This window comes from Cibotium barometz, chromosome 36 (genome assembly GCF_041138505.1).
Source record: "Cibotium barometz isolate CiBa-2024 chromosome 36, ASM4113850v1, whole genome shotgun sequence".
Taxonomy (NCBI): Eukaryota; Viridiplantae; Streptophyta; class Polypodiopsida; order Cyatheales; family Cibotiaceae; genus Cibotium; species Cibotium barometz.
This window is the reverse complement of record NC_141081.1, coordinates 39849504-39877447: the sequence shown is the minus strand read 5'-3', so window position 1 is coordinate 39877447 and position 27944 is coordinate 39849504. Positions and strand designations below refer to the sequence as shown.

At 43.6% G+C, this 27944-nt stretch overlaps 1 protein-coding gene and 1 pseudogene across 1 annotated transcript; one reads left to right on the top strand and one right to left on the bottom strand.

The window, feature by feature from the left end:
- Window positions 1-931: 931 nt before the first annotated feature.
- LOC147617887 (pterocarpan synthase 1-like) lies at window positions 932-7495 on the bottom strand. Its single transcript, XM_086776142.1, has 3 exons — window positions 6979-7495; window positions 1384-1478; window positions 932-1302 (listed from the first exon to the last, which is right to left on the bottom strand). The coding sequence occupies exons 1-3, from the start codon at window positions 7430-7432 to the stop codon at window positions 1183-1185; spliced, it is 669 nt and encodes a 222-aa protein (XP_086632268.1). The 5' UTR covers window positions 7433-7495; the 3' UTR covers window positions 932-1182.
- Window positions 7496-13827: 6332 nt separating this feature from the next.
- LOC147617886 (uncharacterized) lies at window positions 13828-14804 on the top strand (annotated as a pseudogene).
- The last annotated feature ends 13140 nt before the right edge of the window (window positions 14805-27944 follow it).

Sequence of the window (27944 nt, the reverse complement as noted above, 5' to 3'; positions counted from 1 at the left end):
GGGATCATTGCCGCCAGATTTACATGCTTTTTCAGATTCTGACTGGGCTGGTTGTTATGACACACGCGTGTCCACGAGTGGTTTTTGCTTCATGCTTGGAAGCTCATGCATATCATGGTTGAGCAAGAAGCAGCCTACTGTGGCCACTTCTAGTTGTGAAGCTGAGTACAGGGCAGCTTTCACAGCTACGGTTGAGTGTGTGTGGCTCAGACGCCTTATGGCTGATTTGGGTGTTGGGCAGCCATCTGCCACCACCATCTTCACTGACAGTCAGAGCGCATTGGCAGTTGCGCGGAACCCAGTGTTCCATGCTCGTACGAAGCACATTGAGGTGCACTACCATTATGTCAGGGAGAGACTCTCTGCAGGAGAGATCAGTTTGGCTTATGTGCCAACACAGGATAACCTTGCAGACCTTTTCACAAAGGCTCTGCCTCGTGAGAAGTTCGAAGCTTTTCGCAAAGCTTTGGGCTTACTCCCTTTTGTGGATTCGTCCACATAGCTAGACACTTCCCTATACATGAGTGCTAGCTCTTGTTCACCGCATCACTCCAGGGGGGATTTGTTACCATATTATAGTAGTGATGTGTGTGAACACACTTAGGACCGCCGGGGCACTTTTTCCCTCACTAGGAGGTTTTTTCCCCCGTGCATTGTATATACGCCCATTATCTTCTAGGGCTTGTTATCTTTCATTTTTGGCACTCATAATACACTACTGTGTTGTGCTCAAGCTTCCTCATCTTCTTGAAGTTGTGTGTGCATTCTTGCAACCCTAATTCCAACAGGTTATGCCTTTAATTAATATATATAAGTTACCTGTGGCGGTGTAGAAAAAGAGCTTGACAACGTTCTCTTCAAAGCTTCTAGCTCTTCTCTCAACAAAGAATCCATAGCTTCATCCATCTATTTCAACTTTTTGACAAGAGTATCAGCTTGAGAAGAAGAATCTTCATGGTTAATGACAAGCTTTGAAGTACCACCACATTATGCTACTTTGTTTTCAGTGTTGATCTGCTTGATATTTCTAGCAATGTATCCACATCAGAGTCCTAATAGTTAAAAAAGTCAATAAAACACTATTATAGTACTTCTACCATCTAAAAATTTTGAAGTGTAAATAAGAATTTCAAAGGAATATTACATGCACACAATTACATTTAGAGAGTAAATTCCACTACTTCAAACTTTTGAGGTGTAGTAGCTCGACAATGATCCTCTTTCTTTTGACCCATAACCCTTGGAGGTGTGACCCTCCACAAAGATCTCTTTTTGAGTTGGAGACCCTTTAAGTTGTATAGCCTACATAACTTTGAAATTATACTTCATAAAGAAATAAACAATTGATAAGAATTAAATAAATCATAGATATAAAGAAAATACCAATTCTTGCTTCACTCCAACATATCCTTTTCGTCCAACATTTGTGAAATTGACTTGAGATTTTCTACTCTTCTTATTGGCGATCACTAGCTTTTCTATAGAAAATCACAACAATAACATTATGAACTTAGCTAACTATGAATATTATTATGTTAATGTGTCACTTATTGAGCTACCAAATTATCAACACTTATTAGTTATTGAGAAGCTGTGGAGATACCCTTCAGAAATGCTAATGGATGCAATTTAGCAGTAGAAACTCAATGTATATAGCACCATCATGATATGACATACAGTCCAAGGCGAAACCTGACATTTATCTCATATTTTCTGCCATCATACAACTAAGGGTCCAACGACCATAGTTTACTTTAAGAGGGAATTGATAGTGTTGTGGGTCATGGGGGGATCCGGAAGTCGGAGGTAAACAGTGAAATGGAAGGTGTGGCGGGTTTGGTTAGTGCTGTGGAGAGTAGCGACGGCATTGAAGAAATACGTGTGACAACTGGCATCAAATATTTCTATTTTAAATATGTTTTTAATTAACTAAGCGATGCAAGCCAAAAGGCGCATCGAACATGTATAAAGCAAATAGCCACGCCTAATAAAATGCACCGATTTAGTTCTCTGTCTGTGTACGCGCTTCACAGCGCTGTTCTCTTAACTCTCTGTGTAATTCAAAATTCTACATGGTATCTCGCTGAGAGGTGCGCAGACCCTCCACGAATTGCCACAGCGCTCCCTTCCCTCTGGTGTTGCTGATCCGGACAGCCTCATCCGATGGCGCAAGGGAACCGCTCCTACAAGATTGACAGGCTGACGGATACCAATTTTCAACCCTGGAAGACGAAAATGATTATGATCCTACAAACACAGGATCTGATGGCTATTGTTGATGGCACCTCTGTGTGCCCCGCTCCTGCTGACCCTACACACGCGGATTGGAAGGCGAAGGACCTCAAGGCAAGGCTCGAAATGTTACTCCACATGGAAGATGCGCAGACCCAGGCGGTACGAACCCTCACCACAGCAAAGTCAATCTGGGATTATTTGATTGCTACATACGAACGGAAGAACAAAGCCTCTCAGGTAAATTTGTATAAAAAATTAAATTCATTGCATATGGAGGAAGATGGTGAGGCCGATAAATTCATTCGCCTTTGGCGTTTGGCTATGGATGACCTCATCATCTCTGGTCTTGTCCTCCCTGATGACTTTCAAGCTGTATTGCTGCTCGCTGCCTTGCCTCCCGGTTGGCAACCCTTCATTACTACCAAAACCAATGTTCCTAACCTCACATTGCCCATTCTTATCCCTTCAATCCTTGAGGAATATGAGATGCGCCGCACTGTAGTTCCCAGTACCTCTTCATCATCTACCAGCATCGCCATGTTCTCACGCAATATGCCCTCACGAGGACGCCCAAATGGCTCCTCCTTTTCCAGGACTTCATCCTCATCAAACTGGCGACCCAAGTCTTCATCCTCAAGATTTCAGCGACAAAACAATACTAGACACCCTTTTCGCTTTACTAAACCATACTGTAATAGCTGCAAAGTCACTGGTCATGATGACAGGACTTGCTGGAAGCAACATGGGCGTTCACGAAAGACCCATGCAAACTATGTCTCTAATTCCGCCTCGGATGAGGAATCCGACTTGGAAACCTTCGAGACATCTACCCAATCCTCAGAGGAGGATATACTCTTATGCCTAATGGCCACACACATGTCTCAACCTTTACCCTACAATGTACCTTCAACTTCTTGGATCTTAGACACAGGGGCAACATGTAATCTTACATCTCATCGTGAGGTCTTGAGACATTATAAACCCCTCACCAAGCCCTTTGAAGTTCGCTTTGGTAATAATACCACCCAACAAGCCTTGGGCGTAGGAACCGCACACATCATGCTTTCGGATGGCAATGTAGTGGCTGTGAACAAAGTGTATTATGTGCCCTACATAGCCAAGAATCTTATCTCAGTTAGCCAAATTGCAGAAAATGGCACTAAAGTCGAGTTTGGAGCTAACCATTGCACAATTCGTCATAGACTTCCTGGGGGTGATCGGTATGAAGTTCTTGGTCCCAAAATTGGGAAACTTTACATTTTAGGACATTCTAAACTCATTGAAGAATGTCATAGTAGCTTCCTGACTCCAAATCCCGACTATAGCACGCTGATCTGGCATTATCGCCTAGGGCACCTTAACTTACCCACCATGCAAACAATTGCCACCCGAAACCTTGTATATCATTATGCATTACCAAGGAGAAGCCGCTTAGATCTATGTGAGGGCTGCATATATGGCAAATTAGCAAATACAAAATACCCATCTAGTAGGACATCAACACACCATCCTCTAGAACTTGTGCATTCTGATTTGTGCGGCCCATTACCCGTCACATCTCTAACCCACCATAGGTACTTCATCACCTTTATAGATGACTTCACTAAATATACAAGTGTGGCCTACATCCAAAACAAAAGTGGACACACTGTATTGAATGCTTTTAAGTCCTACCATTCTATCGTGACTAATCATATAGGTCTCCCCTTACGATCCCTTCAAACTGACAACGGAGGAGAATATACATCACATATCTTCAAATCTTATTGTGAACAGCATGGTATTCGCCAACGGCTTACCGTACCATACAATCCTCAGCAAAATGGCATAGCAGAAAGAAAGAACCGTTCTCTTATGAACATGGCACGTAGCATGCTTAAGACAGCTGACCTCTCTCCCTCATTCTGGGAAGAAGCAGTTTCGACCGCATGCTACCTTCAAAATCGTGCTTTCACAAGAATTATCAACCAAATTCCATACACTTTATGGTATGGTCAAAAGCCAGATTATGCCATCTTGCGAATTTTTGGTTGCACTGCCTATGCCCATGTTCCACCCTCTCAGCGCCATAAGCTTGGTGATCATGCAATCAAAGCCATTTTTGTAGGCTATGGTGAACCCTATGGCATCAAAGGCTATCGGCTATATGATACTTCTCAACGTAAGTTCTTTTACAGCCGCAGTCTCGTCTTCGATGAAGATTCTCTTTTGAAAGATAGACCTCGCCTCCCTGTCTTACCTGCACCCTCAACTGCGTCTTCTTCTTCCTCTCCTCATGCTCGGTCCACTACTTCGTGGCGCGCACCACCTGATCCTGCACCTGTAGCAGCTGCACCTCTACCTGCAGCCCCGCCTGCTCCTGCTCCTGCTTTGAATCCACCCCTCATCCCTCAAATAAATCCACCAACTCAGCCCATTACTCCATTGGTCCCCTCACAGATCCCAGCCAGCCATGGAACTGCCCGCCACACTCGTGCCTTTACCCGCCTTGATTATGGCAAATCCACTCAACCTTCATGCTCGAATCCTCCTTGGGACCCTACCGGACCTCATTCAACACGACGGCCTCCATATGTAGCACTCGGCTCCTCCTCATCCTCCCGAAAGAAACCTACCTACAGACCACTAGCCATTCAGTGGGACACATTGGATAAAGACCCTGCTTCTCACTCCACTGAGTCCCAACCAGTTTCTACACCCGAACCTCCGTCTTTTGATTGCCCCAGCTCATGGCCTACTTTGTCAAACACATCCCCTTCTACTTCTGCCTCTTCATCACCCCCACAACCACAACCTCGCACTCGATCTTTGGCTGAAATCTATCAGGAAACTGAGCCCTCTTTGGCAAATCTTGTGTCCTCCTTTGCTGATGACGACTTTATTGGCTCTACTTTCACTTCCCCGGAGCTGCATGATGATAGTGAATCTGACCCTTTATCTGTAGAAGAGGCCCTTGCTGGTCCCCACTCACAACAATGGCAGCAAGCCATGCAAGATGAGCTTGTCGCGCTGCAGAAAAACAAAACCTGGACACTTGTTCCACTACCTCCCGCACGCAAGCCTATTTCATGCAAGTGGGTGTTGCGTCGCAAACTCCATCCTGATGGTTCAGTTGCTCGATATAAAGCCCGTCTGGTGGCTAGGGGCTTCAGTCAAGTTGCTGGTCTCGATTATGGCGACACCTTTTCACCAGTTCTTCGCATGTCCTCCTTTCGTCTACTGCTGGCTCTCGCTGCTGCCCTTGACTTGGAGCTCTTTCATCTTGATGTCCAAACTGCTTTTCTTCATGGTGAATTGCCTGAAGAAATCTACATGGAGCAGCCACCATACTTTCAGTCGAAGACATCTCCTCGCTTTGTTTGCAGACTCCATCGCTCTCTCTATGGCTTAAAGCAATCTCCACGCCTATGGTTTCACAGGTTCAATGATTTCATGCTTTCGCACGGCTATCAAAGACTTAATTCTGAACCCAATGTGTACATTAGGCACACTCGTGACAGTCTTTTGATTGTGGCACTTTATGTTGATGACATCCCCATGCTAGGTTCCACTCGCGCGGTCATTGATTATGCTCTACGTGAGCTCCAATCTGCATTTCCCATCACCATTTTAGGGAATTTGACATATTTTTTAGGGCTGCAAATCATTCGTGACCGCACTCATAAAACTATTATTGTACATCAATCATCTTACATCAGTTCTATGTTAAAAGAATTTGGCTTATCTGACATCAAACCCGCTGTCACACCTCTCCCTGTTACATGTAAATTTTCAATAAAAGATTGCCCAACCAATGTGCATGAACAAGAATACATGTCACAATTTCCATTCCGGTCTCTCATTGGCAAATTACGGTACTTAGTTACTGGAACAAGACCAGATATTTGTTATGCATGCAACCTCTTATCCCGCTTTATGCATAATCCCAGCATGGCGCATTGGAAATCACTCATTCGTGTTGTACGCTACCTCAAGCATACTACTAATTATGGGATCCAATTTTCTTCTCAATCTACGAGTCAACCCATTCCTCTTCTTGGATGGTCTGACTCCGATTGGGGGGGGGAAACAGATACCCGCAGATCTACTGCTGGATTTGTGTTTACTCTCGCAGGGGGCGCCATCACTTGGCAATCCAAAAGGCAAACTTCAGTGACACTCTCAACAGCTGAAGCGGAGTTTGTAGCTGTGGCATTAGCTGCCAAAGAAGGACTATGGCTACAATCAGTCATTGAAGAACTCAGGCTAATTCCTAAACCATCTTTAAAAATTTTCTGTGATAACATGTCATGTATTTTCTTAGCCAGCAATCCAAAGCATTCAGAAAAGACAAAGCATGTGGATTTGAAGTACCATTTTACACGCGAATTGGTGGAATCGAAGAAACTTGAATTAGAGCATACATCAACACAAACAATGTGGGCTGACTTCCTAACGAAAGCTCTACCAGCTGATAAACACAAAGAATGTTCAGAACATGTTGGCTTACTCAGAGCTCTCACAGAAGAGGATGCCCTTGTCAAGGGGGCGTGAAGAAATACGTGTGACAACTGGCATCAAATATTTCTATTTTAAATATGTTTTTAATTAACTAAGCGATGCAAGCCAAAAGGCGCATCGAACATGTATAAAGCAAATAGCCACGCCTAATAAAATGCACCGATTTAGTTCTCTGTCTGTGTACGCGCTTCACAGCGCTGTTCTCTTAACTCTCTGTGTAATTCAAAATTCTACAGGCATAACCTTGGACTCCTCGGAAGTCGTTGGAGCCTCCTGTGATTCCATACTCAAAGCTTTCGGGTTGCAGGATGTTGAGTTCACCCATGCTACTGAAGGTACCACTGTGGACACCGTCATCGTAGTTCACGCTGCACATGTGCACGCTGGCCATGTAATTGGGGTTGTAGTGCAAGGAGAGGGTGGTGGCGATGCACCTCTCAGCACCCAGGCTGGTGGAGTTGAGGTCCGGGCCGACGGTCAAGGGCAAGTCCATGACTAAGAGTGTGCCAAAGTTGACGGTGGCGCTGGCATTAGCGCCAGCTGGTATTTCCACCACCAAGTTCTCACCCACGTCGTTGTGCATGTAGTACTCTAGAATGATCGACTTCTCTTCTGCGCCGAGTGCGCATGCAGCAGCAGCGAGCACTAGCCAAAGCGTGAAGAGGGCTCTATAAGCAAAGCCAGAGACAGTGCACATGTTGCTGAAATGGTAAGGAACTTAGCTTAGAATCGAAGCAGCTGGAGGCCGCGGGCGAGAGAGAGAGAGAGAGAGAGGAGAAGCTTGTAATTACAGCTCGCGGGGAAGCTAACTGCCTTAATAATGCCATGAAATTAAATGCAATGCCACACACAAGAAAAAGCAAGGAAACTGAGGAATTGCGTGGCCTTCAATTGCTAGCTTTATTGTTCTTCCCGCGGCCTTCAACTGCTAGCTTTATTGTTCTTCCTTACGGAAACCATAATTTAAGAGCAAGTTCACATGGACTGACCGGTCGGTCTTCAGTTCACGCATAGTTTCTAGGCTTCGTTAGCCGGCCATCGGATGCCCATTGCCCCACCGCTGAGATGTTTAATAGCCCATCCTAGATATAACATCATCTCTTTCTCCTTGTGAACCGGTCCAAAATAGATAAATAAAATAAAATAAAATTAATTACACATGCACCGCTCAGAAGTGCTACAAATCTTATACCCAGCAGACCTCAAATTTGAAGGTGGACCCCATTTTTTTTTATTTGAAGTGGAAAATTTGAAACCCCTTTTTCTTACTTTTATATTGGAAGGGACATACTACTAAAGTGAGACTCACCCTTGCCATGCCTTCAATGGAAGCAAATAGTTCACTGATGGCATGGATCTACATGGATTGTGGCCTTAGCCGCTAGGCTTAGGGGTGGTCTCCTACCGATGTAGGCCTATGGTTGGGTGCCCACCTGATTCATAATTTGGAAACTAATACTACTTACATCATGTGCTTAGAAAATCTTGGGTTGTAACACTTGGTATTTTAGCAGAGCGAGGACGTGAGAAGATGGAAAGAACGTAAGGTTTCTGATATGCTTTTTTGGGTTTTGGGTGAGAGATATAAGCTCCTATGATTCTATTGCTCGATGCTCATGTTGTTTGAGTAAAGAGGTTCATGCTTGAGTAAAAAGGTTCGTGCTTGTACATAAATATAAGCATACATGGGAACTCCTTGCAACATGTGAGCAAGTACCTTACATGAATTTAAAATTCTTACCTTTAAAAGAATGTACAAATATTCTCTTCCAACTTTAGAAAAGTCACTACTATGCAGTGCGGAGCCCTCTCTCTTTCACGCTTTTCTTCTCCCAGCAGACCGGTCCGCGCTCTCTTCCTATGCTCGGTATAATGTGGCCAGGCGAGAAGTTAAGGGGGTCGATTCAGACTACAACGGCAGTGTAGAGCTGAGCAGGCGTTTCTCCGTTCAGACTCGACGGCAGCAAGCCAAGATCCAGGATACGGAAGGGATCCCGTCCGACCAACAGAGGCTAATTTTCGTCGAAAAACAGCTCGAAGATGGCCGTACCCTCCCTCGCATTCAGAAGGAGTCCTTGCACCCTCCACCTGGTCCTTCATCTGCGTGGAGGCCAGAGGACACTTATTACTATTTTCAAAACAAAAATCAAATGTTGCCTCCCTCTCTCTCCACTCCCATGATTGGAAAGACCATAACCCTGGATCCAGGTCGAGAGCTCGGACACCATTGACAACATGAAAGCCAATCCTCTTGTAAGAGCCTGGGAGAGGATTCCACGTTGATTATAGAGAGAACCCGTGACCTGGGAGGGGATCTAGCTTATAAATTCAGCCAAAATTCCCTGGCTTCATCATCTAATTGTTGTTGATCTCCTTGAGGTTCAGTAATTGTTTCTACGTATGGATCCGGAAGAGATAGTCCTTTTGAATTCTAAACCTCTAACTGTTCCTCAACAGGTTCTTCCCTCGGAGTATTTTCCTGGTCAGATTCAAATATCGTAGACATTGGAGGGGGTGGGCTAGTTTTGGCTTCCTTTATAGAACCATATATACTTTCCACCTCCTGTTGAGTTTGCCTGACCAACTTTGCTGCCTCTTTGATGAGCTCTTTTATCCTTAAGCAAATGGTCCACCCCACAACCTAAGCACCATCTATCCAATGGCGTACGAATTACCACGGTAGGGGCATCTTTGTAGGCCCTGTTGGGACATTCAGCTTTATTGTGAGGCCCACCATAAGCGTAACAAGAAAGAGGGGATCTTCGGTTAATAGATTTTATATCCTTGCCCCTTCCTATAGTAATCATATTTAGCAAGGATGTATACTCCTCAGAGTTTACCATGGTAAAGACAGGTGGCGTAACCAAGTATTCCTTGCTTTCTGAAATTTCAATAGGGGAATCATAGTTGGATTCAGCAAAGTAAATTCGCCCCATCAATCTCGGGTTCTACAGTCAATTGTTACATAGGCATCACTCCAGGGGGAGCTGGCTGAGGAGGCAAGACTAGAGGTGATAGGGGATTGATACCTCCCCTGCCTGCATTAAGCTCTGCGTTTGAGCCAGAGGCACCGGTAAGGCCAATGGCCTAAGAGGAGCCGGCAAAGCTGGTGCCCCTGTTGTTGGGTTATTTCTCAAGGCTGGGTTTAACCTGTAACATCTACTTGTGTCATGGTTACCCATGCGTGCGCAGTATCCACACCATAGATTTGGCCTGGGTTTCAGATGTGGACACTCGGTGGTTGTATGATTAGCCTTACAGTATGCACACCACACCATATCCCATCGTGGGTAAAGATGTTAATTGCCAGTCTCTTTGGGAACTATTTTGAACTCCTCCTTCAGTTGCTTCATGAGTCTCCCAATCAATTCAGCATCCTCCTTTTTGTCTGGAGCTTTGTGGTTATCTAAACCAATGCTCTTCGAGGCTTCGGAGCCTGGGAACTCGCTGGGTGGTCCCATTAGATTGTCATCATAATCAATGGCATCTAAAGCACACTCGTTGAATGTTCTATGGCAACGGGCGGGCGTAAAGGGCATCATGGAGTTTTTCACTCTGTAATCCTTCAAGAAATAAGGATATTATCCGGGTTTAGCTAGGCCTCTCTTCAAGCTCACATCTACTATAGAGATACTTGGCCCGATGTATTCCCTTACAGATTCTCCATCTTTTTGCTTTAGTGTGTTCAGTTGATTTACTGAACACACGGTTTTGGCATAAGCAATCAGCAAAGATTGCTTAAGATCCTCTTATGTGGCTTTGTTTTCAGGTTCCAAAGTTCGGAACCATTTATTTGTGGCATGCTCCAGGGTGAAGCCGAAAGCTCCGATCTTAGTCGGATCAAAGGGCTTCACTCACCTGTTCAAAGGTCTCGATGTGTCTATGAGCATCACCAGTGCCACTGAACGTAGCCACACTGCCTTTGATATGTTCCATACCCTTGAACTGATTCTATCTCATTCACGTTATCTAGGCATGGTTGCATGCACGACTGGAGGTACAGCTGGCTCTCTTGTGTGAGCCACTGCATTTGCTATGGCTTCCGCCATTCTGATTGCATGATTGCATCCTCTGTGGATAACATTCCTACTAGAGGAGCAGTATGACCGCTTGTAGAGGGAGCTTCCATCTTGCATTGCGGCTTCCCATGACGAGCACGACATTGAAGACCCTATGGGCTTCATCCATATATACAAACTTGTTTAGAGAAGCCACATGGTATCTCTTCAAGGTTGTAGTGCTATCAAGGGCTTTGTACCATTCCCCAGGCATGGGCTCACTCAAAAATTTTCCTAGCATGTCCTTCTTCGGAAGAGGTTGCCATGTGACCGCCGCTACACATTGCCTTCTTTGTGTCGAGTGCAAAGGTTTGGTTGTCAGGAACAAGCTCTTGAAACTAAGACCCTTCACTAGATAGTGAGAACCGGTCAAACTCCCTATTGTCTTCCAAGTTCGTCGGAGGACTGGGTTGGTTCTCTGTTAGGTGCTGAAGAGCTCTTGATTGAGCCGGCAACTACCCTGCCACTTCTCAAGTGCATGAATAGCTTTTAGATGCGCGACTCCTTTAGAGGGTCTCTCAGCTTTGCTGAAAATAGCTTTTCTGGCTATAAATAGAAATAAAGAGAGGTTGATAACTCACCGACAAAGCTTTAGAGTTTTCCCAAGGATGAATAGCATCGGCTCGGACAACAGCTTGGAACCAGCCTCTTTTTTCACCTTTTTCTCTCAAAAATAGCAGGTGTGCTTTTGGGATCCTTTTGGGCTCTAGATCAAAAATCGAGCATGCCAAGGAAATACTTGCATCAAAATAAGCCTAATAGGCCCAATTTACTATTTTTAGCGACAATGGCCCTTTTTGCCCCAAATTTCACACACAAGTAGCTCTTGGAGCAGCCTACGTGTGGATATGCTTAGTTTCTCAAACCATCACCAAAATAGAAATTTAGAGCTAAATTTAGGTAAGCACAAGCACTTATACCCTATATTTAGCACTATCGGGTTTCCACTCCGGTTGCCAGAATTGAGATGCAATTGGACAGGGCTATAGAGCTAGTCAAAGACTACCTCTAGGCAAATAGTTTCCCTAATTGAAAATACGTTGTACCTAATAAGAGCAAGCAAAAATAGGCCTTAATTCAACCCCAAATGGCTGATTTCAGCCAATAACAGTGATGCGCGGCCCTTTTCAGGGGTCTCAAAACTGCCCCGAGAAAAGTCCACTTTTCTCGCGGTCTGGTATAAGGGTAGTCTAACCTATGGACTACAATCCTAGCACTATATGTCCCTTTTATCTTAATTCCCCTGCTATTTTAAGCATGGCAAGTTTTGGAAACAACTTGATTTTTGCCCAGTTTGGTGGGATTATGACCTACAGCGTGCGCACTGTATGACAGTGTCGTAGGCAAACAGTGATGCGCGGCCCTTTTCAGGGGTCTCAAAACTGCCCCGAGAAAAGTCCACTTTTCTCGTGGTCTGGTATAAGGGTAATCTAACCTATGGACTACAATCCTAGCACTATATGTCCCTTTTATCTTAATTCCCCTGCTATTTTAAGCATGGCAAGTTTTAGAAACAACTTGATTTTTGCCCAGTTTGGTGGGATTATAACCTACAGCGTGCGCACTGTACGACAGTGTCGTAGGCATGTCGGGTTTTATCGCAATATGACCAAGTTGGATATGGTATCTATCCAAGGTGTCCTCGACGCGTTTGCTATGTCAAACATTAGCTCTCAAAAATTATTATTTTTAGCCCAAAAAGTTTTTTACGCTTTTAGGGATTGTTTCTTAACAGCATCTGGCGCGTTCGATCCATAGATAGGAAGAGCCACAACCGCAAGCCATAGTGCCTACTACAGTGCCTCAACCCACGATTGAGCATCAGACACAATAGCCAATCTCAAAGGGCATCTACAATGCTCCAAATGTGTCAATACCTCCACCGGTTTTAGGACCTCAACCCCCACCTCCAAGGATTACACCACTTAATCAAATAGGTTTTGAGGAACCTATCGATTACCCAAAATATGAGGTTGAACTTAAAAATGCATCTCACATCACAGAGATTTATCCAGACTACTACACGTAGTCGATGCCAGAGGAGGAGTCAAGCCGGTATACCAGCTAGCTGCAATAGGAGGAGTCAAACCGGTATACCAGCTAGCTGCAGTAGGAAGAGGCTGAGACATTAACTCCACTACCAAGAGAATGCATCTTCAATGCTATCATTGTCAAGGACCACATCACGTCTCTAAATGCACATCAAGAACCAATCGATAGCTCAACATGTATCTTCTAGCATGCCGCCTACAACCTGCAATTGTTGTGGCATAGATCTTTGGATCAAGGATTGCTTAATGAAAGCTGTAATTGAAAATTAGAAGACTAGTCCCACCATCATGCCACTCAACATGATTGGTGTAAGAAACCAAAACCAGAGAGCAATCTTAAAGATCCACAAACCATCTATAAATGCCATAACGAGACTCATGGCGCAAAACACACCAATTGTGGAGAAGAAAAAGGAATCCCGAGCTACTTTAGCAGTAGCAGGATCCAAGAAGAAGAAGGGCCATCGAAGAAAGAAATTTGTAAAAGAGGGAGAAACATCTGAGAAAACTGAATGGGTAAACTTGGGAACATCCGCCGATGATCCAGTCTACATGAATGAGGCTAGAGAGGCTTCTGACTCAGTCACCACATAGACCAAGTCCAAGCAAACAAAAGACACCCAAACAAAACCCAAGGAGACCAAAGGAGACGGAACGCAAACAAACAAGAACCCACACAAAATTAAACTTAGCTCATAACCTGACGCAGTAACGGAACTGAAACAACGTCATGAGCTTAGAAATATGCTTACGAGGACTCAAGATGAGTTAGAACCAAAACCAACACAAGTACGAGTCTTAGACACTGTCCATTCTGGCAATCTAAAACATGTCATGACCCACAAACCCTTGGACATTCCTAGTGTCATCTTGGAAGGAATCAAAAACTCACCTGTTCCAAGCATGGATCCTGATCTTTTTAGGAAAATGTTTGATTACAAAATCCAGATCCCATTGAAAAGGTGGAGATTCTAGTCTCACCAATGTCCTCATATGGGAGAGAGGTGACGAGTACTCCATTGAACATTCCTAAATTAATGGATTTCATGGCTTTGAAAACAGAAACCACGATTACCCCACATTTGTGTGGTGACCCAGAAAATTGTTTGCTACATTGAAAGCTCTTCTTAATGGATAACTTAATGTTGGATTACCACCATTTGCAGACATACATAGGAGACATCCTATCTATGAGACTGCGCTAGAGCCTGAATTCGATGAAGACAATGCCAAGTCTATGTTCAAAATACCATAAAATAAACTGGGACAATACTTTGAGAGTGATGAAACTAATGTCATACCTCTGCCAAAGGGATCACAATAATGGGAGTTCTAGATGGTGGTGCGGGAGTGAGTTTAATCACCAAAAAGTGTTGGGAAAAGATGGGCAGACCACCTCGTCTTGAAGTCTCTGACATTGTGGTTAAAATGGCCGATGGGACGATCCTCAAACCTATTGGAATGCTACGAGATCTTAAGATCAAAGTGCTAAAACATCAGGTGAAGTATACCTTCATAGTTATGGACTTTTCCAAATAACCCGACTCCTATGAAATGATCTTAGGACGACCCTTATTACGTGAAGCTAAAATGGTCCACGATTGGGCAAGAGACCATGTCTACCTACAATTTGATGACACCTTGTGACCGGTCACGTGCAGCCTATGGGTAGTGGTGGAATTTTTGAAAATTGTTCTGACACCACCATCAATTTGGTTCCCTTGCAATACTGCTTCACTTTTGAAAGAAGGATACTAACATACGAACTTCAAGAAAGGATTCATTTTACAAGCCGAGAGCCATAGATGAGGGGGATGACTTGAATTGGATCCAAATGGCCACCATCGACACTTGGAGTAAACATGGAACAACATGGGTAACTCCTGAGGGTGAGGAACTCCCTAAAATTGTACCCTTGCGAATGATGAGCGCCAGGTGTTATGGGCTACCACACCTCTAAGAGTGAACTCTACACACATTCACCTACTGGTGGACAAGTAGTAGAACACAACCGTCGTGGGGTACTTACTAATGCTTCGAGCTTGTGTCTCTTGAGGCCTCCAAGCTCGCTTGTATGCTCCGAACTCCAAGCTCCACCTCCACACTGTCACCATGGAGTCGCTCACACCATCGCATAGACCAACCACACTCTCTCTTATATAAGCATAAACACACAAGCATGAAAGAGGCACAATCCTAGAATGCTCTCACTCCTCACTCTCTCACAAAGTACAAGGGAAGAGCTCTCATTATCACAAAGGGGATTGTGTACTTTTCATTATGAGAAAATACCTTATATACAATTGGCCCTTATTCACACTTGGGCGTCCAAAACTTACTAACTAGGCCTTGGGTGGCCAATCTCTCATAATGTACAACCTTTATAGTGCCTTTACATGACACTTATTAATGTCCTCAATTGAGGATCATGGTGTTAATCCGAATGGAATTAATCCGAATGGAATTCATCCGATTGGAATTAACATTCTGAATGGTGTTAATCCGAATGGAATTAATGTCCTCAATTGAGGATCATGGTGTTAATCCGAATGGAATTAACATTCCGAATGGAGTTAATCCGAATGGAATTAACATTCCCCCCTTTCTGATGTAGGTTCTGTCCTCAGAACCTGTTACCGAGGTCGAAAGACCTGGTCATCAAACTCATGTCAGTAGAAAATACGACGAGACTAGAGTTTTCGGAGTGTGCAGCGTAATGTACAACCTTTATAGTGCCTTTACATGACACTTATTAATGTCCTCAATTGAGGATCATGGTGTTAATCCAAATGGAATTAACATTCTCCCCTTTTTGATGTAGGTTCTGTCCTCAGAACCTGTTTACCGAGGTCGAAAGACCTGGTCATCAAACTCATGTCAATAGAAAATACGACGAGACTAGAGTTTTCGGAGTGTGCAGCGAAATGCCAAATGGGACTTCCAGAATCCTGTGTCGATCATGTCTTCAAATGTTAGGTGCATATATGCTGGAAGACATCTTAGACGGTGGTAATACAACATGATACCCCTATCTGATGGCCCTTGGTTCATGTCGAATTGTAGGTGCTTAGCCTCAAATCCATCATAAGGTTCTTTAGGTTGGTCAATGAGAACCACCAATAATTTCATGAACCTTACACTGGCTACGATTGCAAGATCTAGGATTTTTCGCCAAGCCTTGATCCAATTTAGCAGTTGCTATCTTTGTGCTTGAATACTGACAGATGTTGCTAGATTGAATATAGGAAAGTTGTAGTAGATATGAGAATCCTTGTCTTTGGCATCTTTAAACTCCAGCGGTGTCCATCTCCTCTTCATAGGCATGTAGAGTGGATCCACTCATAGTGTTGGCAGCGCACTCATGTAAATGCTGCTGTATTCAGGCACTGTTAAGAATTCCTTTCTCCATGCAGGTTGCACTCCAAAATCCTGTAGTTGTGGTGCTTCTTCATTTGTGTGGATGGTGGTGTATCCTCCTCTGCACCGGATATCACCTCCTCCATCTTCTGTAACTATAACTGATTATAAAGTGACAAGGCAAATTTCCAACAAGTGAGAGATGGGGGGTTCGCAAGCCTTGTGTGTTTGGCGAAATTTGCCCACAATGTTCCCTCTCCTACTAATGGAAGTAATTCTTCTAATTCTAGATGGGTGGTATGGAGAGGGTGCGGTACATAGTGTTGCCGTGTGGGTGTGACTGCAGAATATGCCTCTGCAAGAATCTTTCTAGTAGGATCGAACGGAGTAATCTGTGCATTAGCACCTTGAACATAAGCTTTGGCTTTAACAATGGATTGCCTTGTTGTATAAACTCTTCATATTCTGCAGCTGTCAAGGAATCCAAAACATTATTGTCAGTGTAAGGCGCAACATTATCAACTGGCCAGCAGATTACGTACCTCCTGAGGTTGCCGTATTGGAGTTGGGATAGGTGCCAATATCTCCTCGGGGGCGAGAGTGTTAGTGGGAAAATCTAATTCTAGCGAAGAGAAGGAAGAGTATATACATTCAGCTTGGGAAGAGGTAGCAGGTGGCGTGCTAGGATAAGGGTTAAGAAGCCTACTTGCAATATTAGAACTTATAGGGTAAGTGTTTTTTAAAAAGGAATATGGACCCTCATCGTTGCCTTGACCCGACCTAGGGGGTGGGTGGCTAGGTTTATGCGCTTTGAAAAAGTTTTCAATTTCAGGGATTTCTTTGTTATCAATATATGGGTAATTTATGTGAGTGGCATCAAAATTATAGCTGACGTTGGTGAGCATAGCCTCTAAATGCTTGTGTATATTAGTATATAGCTTGAGTATGCCCACCGGGTGATATAAGGTAAACTCACAAAGATTTAAATATTTGTGAGTATTATATACTTCTAGCCACCCGTGACTAATTACCCATTGATAAGTGTTAGCCACGACCTCTTGGCTTGTGTCGCTGGTATGCCATCTAGAACAAACAGATTGAGTTTGTCGACACTGTTGTCCAGGATGTCTGAATTTTGTAATACACGACACCAACTACGGAGGTTGAGAACTATAGGATGCAAGGGATAAAAGAAGATATCTTGCGGGTTAGTTAATATAAGATCCCCCCTTAAAATGCCCATAATGACTGTTGGGTCAGCATCTCGTTCAATATTTTGTTTAATAAGGGTCAATTCTCCTAAGTTAATATCTTCAGCTAAGTTGATGTCATATTGAAGTAATGAGAGTGTTAGTGTAGATAAAAACAAGGTAAGAGTTTGAGAAGGGGGCCCGAGGAGTTACTGGCAACTGTCCCAATTCTGAGGCATGCTCAAGGAGGGTACGCAAATCATCTGTTGGCTCCAGCTTTTGACTCCTTTCTTGTGTGGCCAGTTGGCGGGCCAGTTCTTGCATGCGGATATCAGCGTTGCTGAGCTGGTTGGAAATGGTTCTCTCTCTAATCATCCGCTCAGCATCCAGTTCTTCGAATCTTCTTGTTGCCACTTCCTGTGCTCTTCTAGCAGTAGCTTCTCTTTGATGGGCCTCAGTAATTTGACTTACTTGTTGTGCTGCCAGTCTTTGTGTATTCTGTAATTCTGTTTGTAGTTGTGATATTGTCTCTTGGCTTCTTTGCGTCTCTGTTTGGTTGGTGATGATGATTATCTCATTAAGAGCCTTGATTTTTTTCGCATGCGCTTTGTTAGCCTGCTCTTGTTCCCTGTTGTGTGCAGTCCTTGTACTCTTTCTTGTTCTTCTTTGAGGTTGGCTGTGAGGAGCTCTATTTTTTGTCGAATCATATCCTCATTATGCTTTGCGCCCTCTTGGTACTCTTGTATTTCCTTGGCATGCCCAGTTGTTAGGTTCTATGTGTGAGTTATCTCCTTTTGTAGTTTCTCCTTTGCTTGCTCCAGCCTCGTATTCAAGTCAGCATTCTCATTGATTTTTTGTACAATGGTTTGACTCAAAACTAAGTTATTGCTCTCCAATGTGCTGTATCTTATTTCCTGTTCTTCTGTAGCCTTTAAACTTTTCAGGATTACTTCTCTATGTGTTTCTTCTGCTGCTGCCAAATTATCTTTTACACTTTGTACTTTCGCATTGGCTTTTTTTTGCTGCATCCATAGGCTAGCATTCCGGTCGTGTAGTGTGTGTGTTGTTAATAAATGGCAACGCCATACCTTTTGTTCCTGTTCCCAGTTGGTACTAGTGGCAGCACCTATTTCTGTAAGGGGATCATGGAGTAGTGCGTCGAGGCCTTCCAATGTATCCTGGAGGAACTGTTGAGAACCCGCATCTTTGACAGAGCCAAGATGTGACAGTGGCACATCATCATCCAACCTGCTTCATTTGCTTGGATTGGATGTATTTGGTTAATGCGGCCTCGTACTAGATTCTGTTGGTTTCTCCAGTTCTAGTGGTGCAACTGATGCTTCCTCGTGTTCTGGTCCTTTCAAGGTATGGTCCTTTTGTAGTTGTTCTTTAGCTCCTTCTGTTGGTACACCCTCGAGTTGTGAATCCTTGAGCGGGGAGAGGTCTTTGAATATTAGTTGTGCAGGGCTCGTTAGAGGGGAGAGCTATTGGTGTTGTTCCTGCAAAGTAGGGCTTTGTAGTTTTTCTTAGAGAGCCTCTTGGTATGTCTTGATCTCCAATGCCATAGTTGCTTCCAATTGCAAAGACTCTGTGGTGACATCCACTAGTAGGTCCCTCCACACCATACATGAGGACAAGGTCCCCCGTTTTTAACTCTTTTTGCTTGAGGTTTCTATCAAACCAATGTCTTCTGTGTAACTTTTCAACCATGAGTCCGTGTGATGCTATCAACCAGGTCTCATTCAGTTTTTCCAAGTCAATTATCCTTTCAGCCAATGCATTTTCAGTTAGACGTTCTTGTATAGCAATTCTTAAGCTTGGAACTAGGTATTCCATGGGCATAACCGCTTCAACACCATAAGCTAGACGGAAAGAAGTATATCATGTTGCCACCTTATACGATGTGCGATAGGCCCAAAGGGCTGCTATAAGTTTATGGTCCTAATCTGTTTGATTTGCTTCCACAGTTTTTGTCAAGATGGTACACAAAATCTTATTGGTACTTTTTGCTTGACCATTTGCTTGTGGGTAGTATGGTGACGATTTACGATGGATTACCAAGAATCCTACAAGCAATTGATTAATCACCTCATTAATGAAATGCGAGCTGCGATCACTCACCAATTCCAATGGGTAGCTGAATCGTGATATGATTTGCTCATATACAAATTTTGTAGTTGTTCGCGCATCAGCTTTCTTTGAAGTTCTAGCTTCCGCCCACTTCGTGAAATAATCCGTGGCTACGATTATGTAGCGGGCTTTTGATGGATAAGCTGCTGGACTAATCGGCCCCACGAAATCTATTTCCCATTTCTCAAATCGCTACATGACAATGATGGGGGTTAGTGGCATCTTGTCATTTTTTGTGGGACAGCAAAACGTTCGCATTCTTTGCATATTTTGACAAACTCTATGGCATCCCCAAATAACATAGGCTACCAATTTTAGCTTGGAGCACCTTTCGAGCTCTGTAATCTCTTTAGCAAAATGCATGCCTGCTATCCCAGAATGAGACTCTTCTAGTATGGTCCGAATTCATCCTCTCTTATGCACCGCCTAAGCACATTATCTTTGCCCAATTTATACAATCGCCACAAGCTTGATAAGCCTCCGCATCTTATCTTTGTTTAAGGGTACATCCTGCGGGAAGCCATAAGCCAAATACTATGAGATCTCATCACTCCACTCAGGTACCATATCTAATTTGAATAGACAAGCATCAGGAAGGTCATCGTCGACGCCAGTTGGCTGGTTCTCCATTTGGAACTCTGGACAGGTGGTCGGCCAACACATGCTGTGTTCCCTTCCTTACAATGATAGTAAAGTCGAATTCCAACAACAATAGTAGCCAATGTGTGATTCTTCCTGTGGTGTAGGGTTTATTCACTAGATATAGCAAAGCTTGTGGTCTACAAAAAATATGAACTTGTTAGCCAAGAGATAATGTCGATATTTCTTGACCGCGTAGACCATGGCCAATCCTTCTCTTTTGGTAGTGGTGTAGTTCACTTCTGCATCATTCAATTGACGACTATCAAAGAAAACTGGATAGTCCAATTTGAACTCACCAAGTTGGGCTAGCAACCAATTGCAAAATTTGATGCATCGATGTGTACGTGGAATATGAGATCCCAATTGGGGGGTCGCAAAATGGGTGCGCTTGCCAAGGCTTTCTTTAGACGATCATAAGCCTCTTGACACTCTTTGGTCCACTCAAAGACAATGAGCAGTTTATACAAGGGTCTGGCCATCTCTGCATAAAATACGATGAAGCATCGATAATAACCCACATGACCCATAAACCTTTACACGCCTTTGTAGTTGGTAGGCGGTGGTAGTTCCAAGATCAACTTGACCTTGCTATCATCAGTGGATATGCCATTTTTTGAGACTATGTGTCCCAGTATCACACCATGCTAGACCTAGAAATAGCACTTCAAAGGGTTTAGTGATATCCGATATAATCGACAACGTTCAAACACCTTCCTTAAACAGTTCAAATGATCTTCCCATCGAGAATGTGCACATAGATCATCAATAAACACTTCCAACCACTTCTGCAAGTAGTCCTTAAAAGCTGTGCACATTAACCTTTGAAAGGTTGCCGAGGCATTTGTGAGACCAAACGGCATAACCTTGTAAGCAAATGTTCCCCACATGGTATTGAACGCAGTCTTATGTTGGTCTTCTGGTGCTATGGACACCTGATTGTATCCTGAAAACCCATCCAAGAAGCTATACGCTTCCCTTCCAGGCCACTCTTTCCAAGACATGTTCGGTATACGGTAATGGTCCTTAACGAGTGGCTGCATTCACTTTCTTAAGATCGACACATACTCTCAGTTTCCCATTCTTTTTAGGTACTATCACAATAGGTGACAACCAATCCGTATGTTCAATTTCATAGATAAAGTTAACAGCAAATGAGCTTATCAATTTCCTCCTTTACAATTGCTGCATACTTTGGATTCATTTATTGGTATGGTTTCTGCCTGACTGGCAGGTCATGATCCTTCCATAATTGGAATCGTATGTTGTACCACCGCGGGCGGTACCCCTTTCATTTTCTTATAGTTCCAGGCGAAACAATCCTTGTATTCCTTGAGGAGAGCAATGAGCTCTTCTTCCTCTACAAAGGTCAAATCTTTGGCAATATATACGGGCCTTGCTTCTCCCCCTGATCCCGCAATATCAACCTCCTTGACTTCTGCCGGGCCATCGTATGATGCCGACAGCCCTTCTTTTTTTACCCTAGTGGCTGTTAATCGAACCACTCTCCGATCATCAATTGTATAGTTCTTGAAATGATCAAGCACTGAGAGTACATCCATTTTATCCTCATTGTCCTTTTTGGTTTTTTCCATGATTTTCTTGGCCTCACGTTCTGCCTCTGCCAAGGCTTTGTTGCGTTTTCGTCATCCTAATTTTGTAAGTTTGGGTGTACCAGTTTCCTTAAGGGTGATTTTCTCTAGATCCCTTCCTTCCAACGATATTTTACTCAACTCTTCGCCCCAATCCTTGGAGAATTCATCATGTACCCTTGTAGCCTCAAGGTATCTCAACCATTGGGCATCGTAGGTCTACTTCGCAGCAATGCGTTTCGTCGGGCTAGGTACCATTTTTGTCTCCACCATCGCCTGATACGTTAATTACTAGTACGAAATCGCGCCACGATACCTTCGGTACTTGATGTATCCTCCATTGACTCCCCATCCATGGTTTGCTAATCCTTAGTCTCCCCCTCTGTGGGCTGGCATATGTGTAGGGATGTGGTTCGCTCCGTTGTGACCGAGTCATTTTCGAACAATTGCCCTTCTATGGGGTGTGCCTTCCATACTCTTAGATTAATCTTCAATATGTGTGAGTCCCTACGTACATATACATGATCTAAGGCCCAATTATGCACCAACTTGGATTCCCTCATGAAGGGTCGTCCCAATATTATGTCATATGTATCACGTGGCATAGGAAGTCCATGACCACAAATGTATGACGATAGTGGAACGTGAAGAGTCTGAACTTCACATTTTCCAAGAGCCCAATGGGTCTCGAAGATGTTCCATCAGCCATTTTGACGATTAGATCTGATCTTTTTAGATCCGAATTCCCCCAATTTTCCCAGCAATGTTTGGTAAGGATGCTGACACCTGCCCCACCATCCAGGATTGCCAATGCCTTGTATCCATTATGATGAATCGGGATGGTAGCATTCATGTCGTCACTCTCATAGTAGCATCCCAGTTGGTTAACTGGTATCTTAACTACTCGCATTTCCTTTGTATGCCTCAAGGGTCTTTCTAGGGTCTTTCTACCAAGGGTGGCAGAGCATCATTAATATTATCAGCTGGCCTTAGACCTCCTTCAACCCATTCTTTTATATCTGTCCATAAGGTGGGTGAATTGCGTAACAATTGACCCAAGGGCATCTGGACGACAGGCGTGGATAATACAGCAGCTAGGCTTCCTATATCCCTGGGTTCCTTGGATATAGAGTGTTCTTACCATCCAGGTGTCTTGTATTCTTCCATGGGGAAGGAGTGAATGGAACCCCCCAACTCATTTTCCTCAAACATTCTAGTCATTGTGTTTGTTTGGGAGTCTTCTTCAGTTCCCTCCAGAATCGGGGTGGGTAGGTTCAAAGTCCTATTGTGGGGTGGTTCATCTTGTGGATAGATGGTATCCCTTACTCAGCTGGCTCTTGGCTTAGTTTCATGAATTTGTTGGTACTTTTCAACTAAAGCTTTGGCATCCTCTAACTTCCTTATTTCTTCGTAAGCATTAAGGTATTCACCAACCCCCGTTGGAGTTACTGGTTATTCTTCTTGTTTTCCTAGGTCTAATCCTTCTAGATTGATTCCCCTCTTCCTAGACCTCGTCCCCCACCTAGACCTCGTCCCCTTCCTAGACCTCATCCCCTACCCATATTGGCTCTTCTTGGTATCTCATGTTCATGGACTTGTCCAGTTGTGGTACCCTGGTTGGATTCCCCAATAGTAGCCTCTATGTGTCTTTGTGTAATTAAGAGCTCCATATCTTGCAAGAATGTAGGGTGATTGATCATTAGCTCTATGTCCTTCTTGGTATAGAGCCGGTCCTCAACTTCTATAGCCAAGTTAGCTATGTTACCCTCTTCTTCTCTGGTTGTATAAACACTTCCTCCATTCTAGATTCCTCATTGATGGATTCCAGGTTCGGAATACCCCATCACCTCTACCTGTAGCAATTTCAAATTCCTTTCCTCGTGATTGGAGATGGTTAACATTATCTGTCTCCTTTGTCTCAGCTCCTACCCTCCTACGAGTATCAAGCTCTTATTTCCTTAAGCTCAATTCTCGGAGTTGTCGTTCCACCTCACTTCGTTGGAGGTCCAATTCCATTTCCTCGGTGGTGGGAAAGAATATTTGACCCGTCCTAACTGCAGTTTCCATATCTTGTCTAATTTGAGGGGTGCCAGTATTTGACAGCCTAGAATTCAACGTCTGGAATGGCCCTTCTTGTCTTGGACCAAGTCCAGCGCTAGTTGACGGCGGACCCATGCCCGCAGATTGCGCTTCTTCATCATCACTGGTTTGGAGACCAAAAAATCCCCAGGCTATCTCAATGATCCCACTAGACTTGGTTGGAGAGTGTGGTTTGTCACCTTCCCCAAACCCTTCTTCCATGGATTCCTCACTACTGGTTTTCGCGGTGGTCAGGTTTCTCAAGACACTCAAGTGTGTGCTTGCAGACTATCCCGATCTCACACTTCTTTGGTAGGAATTCTTTGATAGGAAGTTCCTGGATGATTTGATGCACTATCGTCAGCAAGCGTAAGATCGTCTCCGATGAGTTTTCCAGATCTTAAGTGCATGTATGTATGATTTGATAAGATATTATCCAACCCAAATTGATTCATTTCCTAGTTCTATCGCTCTGTTCAGGAGGCGTGAATTAGTAGAGAATATTTCACGTCATGAAAATGTAGAAAAAATGGTTCACGTCGTGAAACAAAAAGTGTTTCACGCCGTCAACTGCTTCGAAAATGGTTCACGCTGTGAAACTACAGAAACAATGGTCAGCCTTAGTTTTATTAATTCATTGGTTTTGGTCTTCTCGTGAAACAGCAGGATTTAGTTCACGTCGTGAAACAAAAAGTGTTTCACGCTGTGAACTGCTTCGAAAATGGTTCACATCGTGAAAGTCTACTGCACTTTCACAGGATCCAATTTTTGACGGACTGGATCGTGTTAGAGGTGTCAGGATAAGGGTTTCTATTTTTGGAATATAATCCCGTGATCCAATTTTTGATGGACTGGATCGTGTTAGAGGTGTCAGGATAAGGGTTTCTATTTTTGGAATATAATCCCGTGATTTTTGGTGAAAATCTCGGCACTGATTTCGTGAGCGACCTGCGGCGTGAATTGCAAGAAAATGGTTCACGTCATGAAGAACTTCGTGCACTTTCACGTGGAGTTTTCCACGTCGGCAATTGTAGTCTTGGGTGCATAATACTTATCCAAATGATGAAATTTAGATTGTGCCAATGCTAGGGAATGAAATGCAAGTTCCTAGCTCAATCAATGGTCCCTTCTGTTTTTGATTTTTTGATTTTTTTAAAAAAAAAGAAGAAAACAACACCCAACCTGCTTCTTCACGCTGGTGTTTTTTGTGGTGCTAACATCAAACTTATCAAGAATAACCAATGAATCCTTTCCTAAACTACTTTCCATAACATTCACAGCATCAAAACTATAATTTTTTTCTCAACCACACACACCTTATCCTTCCATTTTCCACACTACCAAAATGCAAAGGCAACAATAAATACTATGCAACGGGAGATGAAACTCAAAGAGTATGGAAGAAACAAACGTGTTTCCCTGGCAGCGGCGCCAAAAATGTTATGGGCCACCACACCTCCAAGAGTGAACTGTACACACATTCACCTATTGGACAAGCAGTAGAACACAACCTTCATGGGTTACTTACCAATGCTTCGAGCTCGTGTCTCTTGAGGCCTCCAAGATCGCTTGTATGCTCAAAACTCCAAGCTCCACCGCCACAGTGTCACCGTGGAGTCGCTCACACACAAGCATGAAAGAGGCACAATGCTAGAATGCTCTCACTCGTCACACTCTCACAAAATACAAGGGAAGAGCTCTCAATAGCACAAAGGGGACTGTGTACTTTTCATTATGAGAAAATACCTTATATACAATTGGCCCTTATTCACACTTGGGCACCCAAAACTTACTAACTAGGCCTTGGGTGGCCAATCTCTCATAATGTACAACCTTTATAGTGCCTTTACATGACACTTATTAATGTCCTCAATTGAGGATCATGGTGTCAATCTGAATGGAATTAACACACCAGGCGCTTAGACATTGATGAAATAAGGGAGTACAGTGAGCTTGAGTCAACATGGGAGGAAGACTCAGATTCATACGATGATAGGACTTTTTGAGACTAACACATCTGAGGAAGAGTCTGAGAATGAGACAATAACAACCCCACCGCAATCATCGAAAAGTGAAACTGAACCAAGTGACACTGAGAATGAGACAGAGACTGAAACAAAAATAGAACATGTTGACCCCATATCTCTACACCCCTCTATGGCACCAAACCTCGTGCGTGCTGGCCAACCACACTCAATCATCACACAGGCACTAACGCAATCACAAGGGTTAGTATACCAAGATAAAAGCCTTTGTAAATATCACTTTGGGGTGTGCTTGGTTTGGATATAGATATATATATTTTTGGTGTGTTTGGGGTGTGCTTGGTTTACACATACATATATATTTTTTTGGTGTGTTTGGGGGTGTGCTTGGTTTGTATATACATATATATATTTTTGCTTGGTTCAAGGTGTGCTTGGTTTTGCACATACATATATATATATATTTGGTGTGTTTGGGTTTTCAAAAAAAAGAGAGGGAAAAACCAAATACAAAACCTAAAATCAAGAAATTTGGATAACGAGGAAAATCAAAATCAAATCCAAGGGCAAGAGCCCAATGCATCTTCTGAGGTTGTACTTAATCATATAAATGTATTGAAAGATACCTTGGCTTACCTTGGTGTGAAAGATGCATACTCTACTAGCAGTTAAGGCTAGTGCAGAGGTTGTTTCATTTGATGTAACTATACCAAGGCCAAGTGAGGCCAAGATTGTGCTAGCTAGACCATTCACAAGCCGAACAAAGTGGCAACTCAAAGATGTTAAGTCTCCCAAGTATTCAAGTGCGCTCATGACTCGTATGATGGTCTTCAAGCAAGTGGGAGAAATGCTTTAAAATATGTGGTATTATAGATGATGATACCAAGATTCACCAAGCCACATACTGGGATTGGCCGTCGGAACTATGAGCTTATTTGGGGCACCTTTACTGGTGCATGCTTTAAATGTAAACAGTTTGGGCACATCTCCAATAAATGTCCCACTGTTATTCAAAAACCACCAGCTATGGCCCAGCCTCCCCAGTGGCAATAGTTTTGTCTTCTACTACAAATGCAAATGTCATTCCTATGCCCTATGCTATTGTGGCTAAGCAGCAAGAAAAACCAAAGGGTTCATTGCCTATAGTTAGTCACCAAGCCTCCACCAATAAGACTGTGCCATCTGGCGAGAGACTGGATACAAATCTGTCCTCAAATGCTGGGCTAAAGCCTCATGCCCATATCTCTGTGAAAATCCATCTCATACTCAAAGGCCAACAGCCTCCTAGGATTGGGATGCGGGCTCAGATCCTAGCCAGGAGGAAGTCCTTCTCCCCAGAAGAAGACCTCGAACAATCAACTTGCCCAACGGGGCACGGCTTTGAATGGAGGGGTCAATGATGCCCAGGCTCCCTCTACGTCTCAGCTGGATGATCACTCTCTAGGCCACTTGGCCCGGGCAGGTCTCTTGTCACTGCCATCCCACAAAAAGTTCTCTCCTCGATGTGGCACATCGATGGTGGAGGAAAATTATTTTGGACAATCTAAACCCAGAACTTTGGAATAATTTAAAGTCCTTTTTTTTACAAATAGCGAGCGTAGTTGTGTGCTCTTGATGCATGAGTTTTTTTTATGCAAAGAATTTCTTTGTTAAGGAATATGCCAACAAATTTTGTGAAGCAGTTTTGAAAGTACCTGAGCATATTCCATACTTTTTGAGAGTGCACAAATTTGCACTTGGTCTCAAAGAATCTCTAAGACATTTAGTATTATGAAAAGAAAAATGTTCTACTCTGCAAGAAGCGATTAAACTCACTTTGGTCTTGGAGGATGGTAGGAGATTCCCTACCCAAACTAGGTCAACGGCTACTTGGGCTCAATTTCCTAGACAACACACCCAGGTCTTTGTTCCTTAAACAAATTCTCAATCTAATGGCAAGGAAGTCCTTACTATTGATATAAATGTAAGACATGTGCGAGGATAAAGCATAAGGTGTCACCGATGGTGGCTAAGAGAGCCTACACTGAATTGGTATGAACACCACAACAAAAAGGAAGTTTAAGGGCTATCCTGGGAAAAATCCGAAGGTCATTGCACAGGTGGTGGTGAATCCACTAGATGGAGTGGA